The sequence below is a fragment of the Choloepus didactylus genome, chromosome 6 (assembly GCF_015220235.1).
Source record: "Choloepus didactylus isolate mChoDid1 chromosome 6, mChoDid1.pri, whole genome shotgun sequence".
Classification (NCBI taxonomy): domain Eukaryota; kingdom Metazoa; phylum Chordata; class Mammalia; order Pilosa; family Megalonychidae; genus Choloepus; species Choloepus didactylus.
In genome coordinates this window covers 115,463,873-115,478,003 of record NC_051312.1, presented here as the reverse complement: position 1 = coordinate 115,478,003, position 14,131 = coordinate 115,463,873, and the positions used below count along the sequence as shown (strand labels likewise).

The 14,131-nt window shown below is 35.3% G+C and overlaps 1 protein-coding gene across 1 annotated transcript in view; it reads right to left on the bottom strand.

Moving 5' to 3' along the window:
* CNTN5 (contactin 5) overlaps positions 1–14,131 on the bottom strand; it is a 1,285,703-nt gene that overhangs the window by 408,984 nt on the left and 862,588 nt on the right. Inside the window, exon 9 of the mRNA XM_037841191.1 lies at positions 9,604–9,699. Coding sequence (XP_037697119.1) covers positions 9,604–9,699 — 96 coding nt within the window. The remainder of the gene's footprint in view (positions 1–9,603; positions 9,700–14,131) is intronic.

The following is a 14,131-nucleotide window of genomic DNA, read 5'->3' as shown; positions in this document are numbered from 1 at the left end:
AATTCTCCAGGATAGACCATATGTTTGGTCACAAAATAAATCTCAATCAATTTATAAAGACTGAAATTATCAAAAAATCTCTTCAAAGACAGAGCCATGGAGGTTGAGGTCTGGAGTCAAGAGGTCTTGGGCTGGGAGAGCGGAGCAGCCCACATGCATGGAAAGGGTGAATTTGCCCTGGAGGTCGAGGGCGGGCCTTCCGCCTCGATGCTCTGGAAGAGTTTTGCCACCTCAGGTCCCAAAGAGTGTGGAGCACATTTCCAGGGAATTGAGGAGAGCCTGGCTGCCACCCCACTGTTCTGAAGGGGTTGAGCGTGTGCCCCATAGATGGAAGGGAATCCGGGAGCTGCCCCGAGGTTTGAGGAGGGTGGAGCCGAGGAGGTGGTCTCCCCAATGTGTGGATATGTTGGAGCACTCACCCAAGCATTTGGAGAGAAAACGGCTGCCACAAAGGCACTTAGGAAGGGTTAGACTCCCGCTCTCTCAAGCCCCAAGGATGCAACGTTGTTTTGTTAGTGACTCTCAGACTTTGAAATCTAATGGAGTTTGTCCTGTGGATTTTAGGAACTGTTTTGCTCCTGTTAACCCTGTTTTCCTTACTGTTTCTCCTTATGGCAATGGAAATGTTTATCCTATGAATGTCTCTCCTTTGTATATTGGGAGCACATACTTGTTCTAAGTTCACAGAGCCACAGCTAAAGAGGAATTATGCCTTAGGACTGACCATGCCTAAATTGATTTTGATGGGATTTTGTACTTAACTTTTGTTACTGAAATGATTTGAGTTTTTGTGATATTGTTATGGGATGAATGTATTTTGTATATGGAAAGATAATGACATTTTGGGGTCCAGGGAGTGGAATGTGCCGGTTTGAATGTATTGTGTCCCCCAAATGCCATTATCTTTGTAGTCTTGTCGGGGCAGACATTTGGTGCTGGTTAGATTTGCTTGGAATGTGCCCCATCCAGCTGTGGGTAATGATTTTGATGAGATGTTCCCATGGAGGCATGGCCCCACCCATTCAGGGTGGGCCTTGATCAGTGGAGCTATATAAATGAGCTGACTCAAAGAGAGGAAACAGAGTGCAGCTGTGAGTGATGTTTTGAAGAGGAGCAAGCTTGCTAGAGAGGAACGTCCTGGGAGGAAGGCGTTTTGAGGCCGGAGCTTTGGAGCAGATACCAGCTGCCTTCCCAGCTAACAGAGGTTTTCCAGATGCCATTGGTACTCGATTGCTGCTGTGTTACCTTGGACGCTTTGTGGTCTTAAGACTGTAACTGTGTAGCGAAATAAACCCCCGTTTTATAAAAGCCTATCCATCTCTGGTGTTTTGCATTCTGCAGCATTAGCAAACTAAGACAGAAGACCATATGTCATTAAGATATCAATTCTACCCAAATTGATTAATAGATTCAACAGAATCCCAATCAAAATTTCAACAGTCTACTTTGCAGAAATGGCAAAGCTAATTATCAAGTTTATTTGGAAGTGTAAAGGGTTCTGAAGAGCAAAAAAATCTTGAAAAGGAAGAACGAAGTTGAAGAACTCACACTTGCTGACTTCAAAGCATATTACAAAAATATGTTGGTCAGAACAGCATGGTACTTGCATAAAGATAAATACATTAACCAATGGAATCAAGTTGAGAGTTCAGAAACAGACCTTGACATCTATGGTTAATTGATTTTTGACAAGGCTGCAAAAGCCACTCAACTGGAATAGAATCATCTCCTCAACAAATGGTGCTGGGAGAACTTGCTATCCATATCCTAAAGATGAAAGAGGACCACTATCTCACCACTTACACAAAAATTAAGTCATAATGGCTTAAAGACCTAATGGATTAAGGATTAAGGCCATAAAACTCCTAGAAGAAAACATAAGGAAGCATCTTCAAGATCTTGAGGTAGGCAATATTTTCTTAGACTTTATACCCAAAGTACAAGCCACAAAAGAAAAAAATAAATAAATCTGAACTCCCCAAGACTGACAACTTTTGCACTTCAGAGGACTTTGTCAAGAAAGTGAAATGGCATAGTACTCAATGGGGGAAAATATTTGGAAACCACACATCTGATAAGGGAAAGAAAATATTTGGACACCACACATCTGATACGCAGAATATATGAAGAAATCCTACAACTCAACAATAAAATGATAAAGAAACCCAATTAAAAAATGAGAAAAAGACTTTCATAGACATTTTTTCAAAGAGGAAATGCAAATGGTCGAAAAGTTTATGAAAAGATTCTCAACATCATTAGCTATTAGGGAAACGTAAACTAAAACCACAATGAGATACCATTTCTCACCCATAGAATGGCTGCTTTATAAAAAGAAAAACAGAAAATAAGTGTTGGAAAGGATGTGAATAAATAGAAACACTCATTCATTGCTGGTGGCAATATAAATAGTGGTTCCTCAGAAAGCTAAGTATAGAACTACTATATGACCTGGCAATCCCACTACTAGGTAAATACCCAGAAGAACTAATGTGTACAGACATTTGCACACCATTATTCATAGTAACATTATTCACAATGCCAAAAGATGGAAGCAACCCAAGTTTCCATCTATTGATGAATGGATAAACAAAATGTGGTATATATCCAGGATGGAATATTAATCACCTGTATAAAGGAATGAAGTCCTGATGCATGTCAAAACATGGATGAACCTGGAGGACATTATGCTGAGTGAAATAAGCCAGACACAAAGGGACAAATATGTTATGATCTCACTAATATGAACTAATTATAATACGCAAACTCATAGAGTTAGAATCTAAAATATAGGTTACCAGGAGATAGAATGAAGGTAGAGAATGGGGAGCTGATGTTTAATTTGTACAGTATTTCTAATTAGGTTGATTTTAAACATTTGGAAATTGATAGAAGTCATGGTACCACATTATTGTGAATGTAATTAGCAGTGCTGAATTGCGTGTGAATGTGGTTGAAAGGGGAAGTTTAAGTTGGTGTGTGTCACTAGCAGGAAAGCTAGAGGATAAAACATGAGAATGTTTAATATATTGAACCCTGTTCTGGATAATGACTGTGGTTAGTAGTACAAATACAAGAATGGTCTTTCATGAACTATAACAAATATATGCCACTATTACAATGTTTTAATATAAGAGTGGTATATTGGAAAAATACACCTAAAATAAACTACGGACTACAGTTAACAGTGATGTTTTAATAATTTTTTATCAATTGTAACAAGGGTTCCACCAATGATAAGTGTCAACAATAGGAGGGTATAAGTGGTATGGGGATTTTCTTTTTGGAGTAATGAAAACATTCTAAAATTGATTGTGGTGATGAATGCACAACTCTGTTTATACTGAGACACTGATTGTACACTTTGGATTGTATGGAGTGTGACTATATATATATATATATATATCAATAAAACTGCTTAAAAAGATCATAGGCATTCAAATTTGTACTAATAACTAGATAAGTATAATATCTGATGTGATAAAATAAACATTTGAGAGATGGATAATTCCAACATTAAAAAAAAATCTTGGTTTCCATTCATGCTATAAAGGTTTTAGTATAACTGTAATCAAAATGCACATGATATGGTATAAAATATATCAGACATTGAAGTCATGGCTACATAATATATTAGTTGTGAGAGCTTAAGCATTTTATTTAATGTTTCTGAAGTTTAGATTCCTCATCAGTATAACAGGGATGACAATAATTTCTCTCAGATATTTTCTAAGGATCACATGTTAAAACAATATGTGAAAATGGATTTTTATGCTGTAAAGTACGATATTCATATCAATGATATTTACTATAGCCTAATATTTTGTAGAGGGATTTTAAAGTCCCACTTTAAAGTAGGCTTCTGAGATAATATTTATGTACATAAAACCAAAATATTTAAAAAGTAAAACAGTAATTACTGACTTCATTTTAAAAGTACCTATGGTGGTAGTTTCTAAACCATAAAATAATTCCATATATAGTTATAGGTGTTATGAGGCTTATTTTTACATTTTCACAGAGTTTTCTTTATGGTTTAACCCTGAATTTCAAGATTATGAAAGTGAGAGAGGAGTTTCTTGGCAACCAAAGTCTTCTTGAGCAGATGTGCTTAACAGTCTAGGAAATATATTTATTTCTAGTGATTAATAACCACCTCAGAGTCCAATCAAGATGTTTTCATTCGCATATGTTACTGACAGGGATTAATATTGATCTCTTGGGAAGTAAACATGGAAATTTAACAAATAAGTCAATCCTAGCATTTTTTTTCACCACTCCCACCCTCCACACACAGAGAGAAAAATGTGCATTGTACATCCATTTGAGGTAATTAGAAAATTGATCTTTGGCTATTTATGAACATTATTTAATCTTCTATAATGTATAAACTGTTTTTCATTTCATATGGTACCACTGAATCATAGTAGCTGCTATAATTTAAAATAGTAAGATTTCAATATGATATTGGATAACTGAAATATCTATCATGAATATGGATTACAACTTGGTTTTAAAGAATCATTCTGACTGTTATGTTGAGAATAGACTGAAAGGGGGTAAAGGCAGAAAGTTGTTCAGTTAAGAGGCTACTGCAATAATCCAGGTGAGAGATGTTGTTGGTTTGTTCTAGAGAGCTAGCAGTAGAGGGGGTGAGAAGTGGTCAGATTCTAGATGAAGTTTAGAGATAGGGCCAATAGAATTGCTGATGGTTTTTAGGTGGGTATGAGACAGAGCAAAGAAAGATGCTTAGGCATGATTCCTTGTAAAAGATAGAACAGACATTAACTGAGCTACAAAAGACTGCAGGTGGAGCAGGTTTGGGGAAGATATAACCAGGAATTAAATTTCAGATGAGGTTAAGCTTAAGTTGCCTATTAGTCATCCAAATGGAAATGTCAAGTAGGCAGCTGGATATACAAGTCAGAGTCCTGGTTGCAGACATAAGTGTGGGAGACAACAATATTTAAAGCCATGGTATCAGGCAAAATCTAATGGAGTGAGGGTATATAAAAAAAAAAACATTACAGTACTGCAAATTCAGGCACCACACCATTAAGAGTTTGAGAAAATGAGGCAAAATCAGCAAAGGAGATTGAAAAGTGATTTTACAAAGTTAGATGGGAAGAAAGCTAAGAGAATGTGGAATCCTGTAAGCCAGGTGAAGAAGGTACTTTATCAACATGGTGAACAAAAATTGATCACTGGATTTAGCAAAATATAGGTCACTGGTTAACTTGATAAGGGATGTGGAGGATTCAGAAGCTTGATTTTAACAGTTTTAAAAGAGGGATTTCTTAGATATTTATCCACAGAAATAAAAACATGTCTATACAAAGACTTTCCAAAAATGCTCATAGCAAGATTATTCATGAGATCCAAAAATTAAAATAATTCAAAATTCCATCTACTGAGGAATGGATAAACAAAACATATATCCATACAATGAGATGTTACTCAGCAACTTAAAGGAACAAATTACTGAAACATGCAATATGGATAAATTTTGGAAACATTACACTAGCTGAAGGATGCCAGACAGAAAAGAACTTCACATTGTATGATTCCACTAAAATGGTATTTCTAGAAAAGGCAAAACTAGAGAGCTAGAAAGCAGAAACTTGGTTGCCTGTGGACAAGGGTAGGAGAAGCATTGAGTGTCAACAGTCATAAGGAAATATTTTGGAATGATATAAGTGTTTTACAACTGGATTTCAGTGATTGTTGTGTTACTGTATGAAAGTACTAAAGCATTGAACTGTATGGTTAAATAAATGAATTTCATAGGATATAAATTATACCTCAACAAAGTTGTTGAGAGAGAGTAAAAGAAGGAGACAGAGATAGAGACACAGAGGAACAAGAAAGGTGGAATTGGATAGAATAAGTACAGACAAAGCTTTTGAAGAGTGTCACTATAAAGAAGAGAAATTAGGTCATAAGTGAAAGGGAATATGGGACAAGAGAGTTGGTTTTCAAAAGATAGAAGAAATAATAGCATATATGCATGCTCACGGGATTGATCTAGAAGAAGGAGAATGATCTCCAGCAGAGACGTAGAAGAGAGAAGGGAGCATTTTTGGAGCAATTCCAAGAAGGCAAAATACGAATGACTGAGATTTGTTCTATGGCTACTTGTTGGATTGTGATTTGAAAATTGTCACCTTTTTGTTTATTTGTTGTGTTTCACAATAAGGAAATAACTGAGGCTGTGGTACCGTAAATCACAACATTTTTGGAAATTGCCTATATTTGTTGAATCATTTTGAAAGCTATTACTTTTTTTGCATGTGTGTTGTATTTCACAATAAGGCAATAACGGAAACTGTGGAACTGTAGCCCACAGCATTTTTTGAAATTTGCTCTCTGCTTGTTAAATAGCACTTGGAAAGTTATCACTTCTATGTATATTCTACAATAAAAAATATGATTAAAAAACCACGAATGAGCTACAGTGCCAAAATTGAAGGATTGGCCTTAGGAGTCCAAAAATGTGTCTGTATCTACAAGAGGGAAGTTAGAGTATGTAAACATATGGCACTGTTGATTTGGTAATGGGAACTTGTGAAAGTTATCTTGTGATTGCTTCTGTTCTTTTATAGTAAAATAGGAGGCAAAGTTCTCAGTTCAGAGCGTGGTTGAGGGAGGACACAATGAGGATTTTACAATAGTATAGTTAAAAGGAGTAGGATTTAAAAAAAAAATCTGGTCTGCGTCCACTTGAAGTTTATAATTTAGATTTGAAAATGAGATCAGCCTCCATAACTGTTAGTATTTTCTACAGCTATGTTAAGATGAATAGGTTCAAGCAAGGAATAGACTAAGAGCTGGATTTGACCAGGATTAGGGTCTGCCAAGTATCAAGTCATAGAGAAGAAGCAAAACAGGAATGAGGAAGTTGAGGTCGTATGTAAGAAAATGATAATAACTAAAGGAAAAAAATGAAAATCAAAGGAGGTGAAGCAGAATGAACACTGCATAGAATCAATGGTAGTTTTCAATGAGGTTATAGGACTGCAGTTATCAAGTTACTAAGAGGAATGAGCTGAAGACTGGAGGTGCTAGTCAAAGAATCAGATACTTGGAAGTGCAGTTATTGAGGGATTATTACTGTTGGTAATTAACAGATCAAGTCGCCAAGATTGATTGTAAAATAAGATCTCTGAATAGGAGAAACAAAAGGAATGAGGATGATAGGTTGTTAAAAGATCATCCATTAACATTATCAAATATTAAGACCAGTAGTTTGAATAAAGTGGCAGTGACCCAGAAGGTAAAATCTTCAGGAAATAAAGGGGAAGGAGCTGTGAGTGTGTTGATGACTGCAATAAGGAGAAGTAGAAGGTAACAAAGTTTAATGACTTGAAATTCAAAACTGTGAGATTTTAAGGAGGAAGAAGGAAGAATGAACAAGAAGGATAGCTATTCCAATCGGTCTCACTTTCACATGGCATTTGGTAGACCAAAAAGCCATAACTTTACAGGGCTGCAGAGGAAGCCGTGTCCTCAGGGGATATACAAGTTGCATTTGCAGCAAGAATATAAAAGGAATGTTCAGCAAAAAAGTTAAAAGATAGGTAAGGTTTGGTTGGCCAGGGGATAACTGACCATCCATTAAGTCATAGGCCTTTGCCTGGAGGCTGAGCTACTCCTGTAATTTTAGGTCATGCAAGTGTTTCCTAAAAAACGTTGTGGTATTAACATATACTACAAAATGAGTGCCTAGAAAGTACAACCTCTCCTACAATCTTAAATTATATAACTAGTCTAATATTTCTTATGACAAAAATATACAAGAGCAGTAATCTTGCTTTACTTACATTGATCTCAATCAATGATATTATCATTTATATTAATTACTAATACATATTCTTATCTCATGCTTAATTTATCGTATTTTCCCATCAGAAATTTTCCCCTACATAGTTTTCCTTGCCATTGGGTAACTTAGCTACTTGTAATCTCGGAGTTTTGTTGTCTATAGCATTATCTCCCATTTTACCTTTTTTTTTTTTTTTTTTTTTTTCCCCACACATGGTCCAACAGGCTTTCAATATAGACTAAATCCCAGAAAACCTTACTTTCTCCGCAGGGGTCACTCCATGTTTTTAACTCCCATCAGTCTGGTGATTAACTCTTTCATCCTACATTGAGCCTGTTACTTGTTGCTTCTTCCTCCTCCTCTTCCTTCATTGTTATCTCTACCAATTATCCATCTATTCCTGCTCTTCAAACTAAATGTACTAACTCAATATCAGACATACCTATATTAATGTTACAGTATTTTCTTAAATGTAATTAAAAAATTGTCTTATGCACAAAAAGATAAAACATTTGCCTTGGAAAAAACCAAAATCTGAAATCCCATACAAGTAAGGATAGGTATATTTATATTCATTGTAAACTCACCAAACTGCTCACAGAAGGACTGGAATGACAGAATTGACATACCAGAAAAAAATAATTTTTTTGCACACACCAATTGTGTGCAACTCAGAAAATATTCATAGTAGTGATTATTATATGTGTCTCAAAGCAAAATAGTTGAAAAATATTTCTCTGTTGAAATATAGTTTACTTTTTCTTCCATTCAAAGAAAAACTTGAAGGAGTCTCAGATTAAAAGGGGAGAAACTTTAAGGAAATTGATTTAAGCCCTTTGTTTATTTATGTAAGGATTATGCACAGTAGAACCAAATTGGGCCCCCATACTTCATTGATAATATAGCCTAGAAACAAATACGATTTTCACAGTAATTAAAGAAAGAAAAAATGGTTGAACCACCACAACCCTAAATTCTCTTTCCAGTTGTTTACTCTGATGTCTTTACTACTTCTCAGATAGAAATAAATAGACATTTGGCACAATCAATATTTCTCTATTTCTCTGTTTTTCTCTCCAATTGATTCTGGCCACTCTTAAATTATAAATGATATTAGTGGAAAACAAAGCTGAGGTACAAAGAGTACTCATCTCAAATTACAGAATTCAAATAACATGGATATAATTAGCTGTAAATTGCAGAAGAGCAAATAATTAATCAGAGCATAGTCTATTTATTCTGTTTCCCCAAACCCTATGAAGTACTTATCTATCACCATGAAATTTACAAGCAATAGCTTGAGTAGCTCAAAAAAACACAAGTACATTATAGTTTTGTTGTGAAACTAAAAAAAAAAAAAATTCTTAGCAGTTTTTGTTCTGGTGTGGCCATCAACACCATAAAAAACCAAGATTCAGCTTATCTTCAGAAACAAGGTGCACATTGGTATTCAGTTAACTCGACTCTGCCACTCCAAACAATTTTGAAAAGTGTCTACCTCTGTCAGCTTATCACTTTCCTTGTGCTTTGGTGACAGGCAAAGACACAACATGACAGTCAACAGTTAGAATGGCAATAAAACAATCTTATCATAGGAGCTCAGTTTCTTGTCCAGTGGTATTCAGAGTATATGATCTTTAATTACTCATCCGGCAATCTGACAGATGTCAAGAAAATCATGTACATTTCACCTGGAATGTTCTCCAGTCAATACACTGTCTGAAAGAATGAGCATATAGCATAAGAGAGCAGCAGCAATATAGAATGGGAGCCTACTGTACCTGGTGAATGAGGCGGAGGAGAGCACATCAGAACAACCCCCTGGCCTTCCCTCACAGAGACTGCACTTCTTGTCCGGCCACTAAAATTTCCCAGATCTGTCAACATAACACAGCATTTAGAGGCAAGGCAAAAATGAGTTTAAAGAATTACTGTTATAGTAACTTATACTTACTTTTCTCTCATTATCTTAAGATTTCTTTCGCTTCAGTTGGGATAGGCTTTAAAATTATATACTGTCCAATTTTAAATACCGTGACTTTTGGATTACATGCATATTCTTTATTCCTATTTATATTGCATATAGGTTGCCAGTACAGACAAATTAGACAACACAGCATTTATAATACATTGAATAGGTATTTTATTTCTTTGTAATACTGTCTACATTTTGATTTTTCTACTACTAGTAAAGCCCATTTGTGCATAGTTAGAAGAGACACAGAAGTGGTTATATCACTGCTAGGAATGGTGTATAAAACCAAACATGAATTTGCCAAATTAAAGAGGCTTGTGTGCTCTAATAAAATATAATGAGGATATACAATGTTTTTTTGTTTTCTATAAACATGAGTGAAAGAATCAAGTTACTTTCATTCTATGGATGCCTAGAATGGAGTGTACAAATTAATTACACTCATCCATTTTTATTACTTTGGGAATATTATAGCTATCAGAGCACTCACTTATATTATGAAGGATTACAACATTGGTGCTCAATTGCCTTCCCTTAAATTATGTTGCATTGCAGAATTTGAAAAGACTCTCCTAAAAGAATGATGGATAACTTCATTTTGTTTTTCTATTATTGCTTACTAATCTCTTCGTATCTCAGTATTACATATGCCCCTTTCCCTGTAGAAGAGTTTTTCACAGATGGTAGGAATTCAATATTTTTATAAATAAACATGGTCCCAGAATTCTGTGTCTAAAACGATCATGTTTCCATGGTGAGAAATACTTCTTGGAAATATCCTGCCATTCCTTCCATCATTCAACAATTGTAAAAGAGAATTCTGTTTGAATCTGTAGTTATTTCATGCAAGAATAGTATGTTTCATGGCTATACAGGTAGACATTGAAATTAAATGCTTATTAATCTGATAAATGATTAAATAGTCATGAAAAGATACCTTTCGATATTTAGGAAATAAATCACTAGTCTTTAATATCCTAAAAGGGATCCTGTACCACACTTTATAAAGAGATGGGTAACAATTTATAAATTTGTAGAATTTACAATCAACTCTTCTTAAATACATTAAAGGTCATGAATGACTAATGAACAGTGGAATGATACCAAATAAGTATTCAGAGAGGTAGGATTTTACACGTAATTCTATTTTTCATTATAAATAGTTCAGTTTTCACTAACAGGCCACAAAATAGAACGATAACATGTATTACTTAAATATCCCATTTACTAAGTAAGGCTAGTATAGACATTAAAAAAAAAAAAAAAAACTAAAAAAGCCCTAATTCTACTTTTGTGGGTTGTTGTTTGAAAAACATATGCACTGAATTCAATAGTGAAACTCAAGTTCATTCTTATTAAAATGTGATTCATAGCTTAAAAATCATATGCATTGATCCTTAGGTACAGAAGCTGTCTTTTTCCCCAACAACTGATTTCAGTATGAAATCAAAACATGGCAAGGTTTCTAATTTGATTTCCTTTTACACTACCAAAAACAGAATGAACACAGGAACCATATAGTGAGGCAGTGGTTTATGGAAGGATGTATTATCTCAGGAATTTTTTACTTCCTTCTTTGCATTGTCATTGGATTTATAAATTCTGGGAGGATAGTTAGAAATCAGTTTATTTTAACTGAATTTCTTAAGTGGTTTCTGAAAAGTATCTATGTAGATTTCAACACATTTATTACAAGTTTATATTATGGTTATAGTGACACTTCAAATCAACTTGTATTTCAAAGAACACCTGAATAGAAAATAGTCCCCAATTAATGCCAATTTCTGAGAAATAGAAATCGTCATGGTCTAGAAATTAGACACAAAAAAGAAGAGAAAATTATAGAATAATTATGATCTGAAGTTTGATTTGAGATCACGATGACCTAAAAGATAACACTCAACTGTAATTGCTTTATTTTGTATCAGCTATTAACACGAGTACAATTGAACATTTGCTCATAGAATTGTCATTATTTTCTAGAGAACTATAGCAGCAGCAGTGAAAAGATAAATGGATTTGTTCAATCGTGAGTAGACCTTTTTTTCTTTCTCTCATGAAGATATATAGAGAAATACTAAGAATAACTCAGCACTTAAAGATAGAATACACTTTTCTTATTAAATTCATCCCTTCTAGAAAAAATTAAGTGAAACATTTTTTATATACAATGTAAAAGTGGCCCTTGTGCCAGGCAATATTCGCATTGATCTAAGACAGGATGATTTATGTGATAAAAATTCTTGGTTGGGGTGGGGGTGGTAGCTAAAGTAAATAGTCTGAGTGAACATACAGATAGTTATGTGCATCACATTGTGAATAGAAAGCATTTGGTTTCTTTAGAGGCACTTAGGAAACTTAGAAGCATTCAGTGGATGTGCAGGCAGTTTGGGTGTTTATTACATTATTTTAATAGGTTATAAATTATATATATCAAGCTGAGTAACGAGAAGTAAGAGCAAGACCAATTATGGGTGGAGGATTTGACTATTTTATAGAAATTTACACAAGGTCAAAAACAGGTGTTCGTATATTCTTTTTTTGACCATTAAGTGAAAAAATGAGTAAAAATTAAAATCATAATACATGGACCCCAAATTTCAGATTCAAATTATAAAATGAAATAAATCTCTATCTGAGCTTACTACAAAGCACATGGACAAATAGGAAATAACAGACTGAAGGAGAAAATTTGTGCTCATAAATCAGGAGGTTTTAGGACTTGCCTTTGTCCTCCCTCTCTCCCTCCCACAAAGGATTTGAGGCAGTGTAAATATATATGGGTATATCATACGAACACATGAAATAGTTGAGGGTTCCCAGATGAACGAAAAACAAGATAAAATCCCTGTGAAGTGAGATAAGCATTATTTTTTAAATTATTAGAAGTTGGCCACATATTTCATTCCAAGTGAAATAGGGGACCAAAGAAAGATGGAGATATCCCCAGTCATAGAACTTATGGTTAATGGAAGATCTGAACGTGCCAGTAACTCAAGAGAAGCACTGTCTTACCTGACATTATGACATTAAGACCTAAGAGGGATTTCTGCTGGGAGACGTCAAAACGAGAATACTGGATGGTGTAGTGGGTTGAGCAAATATGCAAACAAATTGAAAGAATTTTCATTCTCTGAGATACTGTGATGTGCACCCTGGATTCCTCTTCAATGAAGGACTCGTTGCCCCAACTGTTGGAAGCTCTACTGACCTACAGTCTTCCACTATCAGCCCCTTCAGGAACTCCCTCTGCTAAAGATAGCCATATCATCCAGGGTTGTACCCCTTCCTGGGGCAGCACACAGCCAACGATTGTTCAATGAGTAATGATCTAACCCCTTGCACAACTCCAGACATCCCTGCCAATCCTTTCTAGCTTTAGAGCTCCTCCTCTGGTCAGCCGAGGCTGTAATTGGGTCTGTATCACAGCTTCAATTACCCCCTTGCCCACTCCTGCTTCTTTCCCCTCCCTTCCATCAGGGTTGATTCCAAGAGCAAGTCTTAATAACCATCATCTGCACTAAACTCCATCTCAGAGTCTCTTCCTGAGGACATAAACCTGTGACTCCACAACAATGGCTATGAACCAGACTACATCTCTACCCATGTCATTTACCATTATCTGATAGTAAATTAACTCTCTGGGCTCCACTCAGAGGCCCACATCTCTCTCCTGCTCATCAATAGCACTCAAACAAACTGTACATAACCAAAGTTAAAAACAAAAACAAAAACAAAAGAAAAAAAATCATCTCTCTTCACCCCAATTCTCCCTGTAGGTATCACCCCGTTTTTGTTCTCTTCCTCTGCAACAATAAACCCATTCTCTTTTCAGCCTCTCAAAGCAGGTTATCTCCCTACCACTCCACAAAAATGCTGTTGTGAAGGTAACCGATGACCTCTACATTGCCAAAATTATTGATCACTTCCTCAGTCCTCATCTACTTGACCTTTAAACAGTATTTGACAGTTGACCACTCCCTTATTCTGAAAACAAATTCCCCTACTTCACTGACCAGTCCTCTTCACTTTTATTACCTTATATTTCTCATTTCTTCAATATCTAAATACTGCAGGGTGCAGGTTTAGTCCTTGGATCTTTTCTCAATCTACACTCATTCCCAAGGTTATTTTCTCTAGTCCTTGGTTTTAAAAATATCTATACACTCAAGAATTTCCAAATTATATTCCTGCCTGGACAGTTTCCTTGAACTGTCAACATACAACAGTTTACTTGATGTTTCTACTTGGTTGTCTAAAAGGAACTGCAAACTTAATGCATCCTATTGGTGTACTCCCAACTTTTACCCACCAACCTATCCTTCCCATACAAT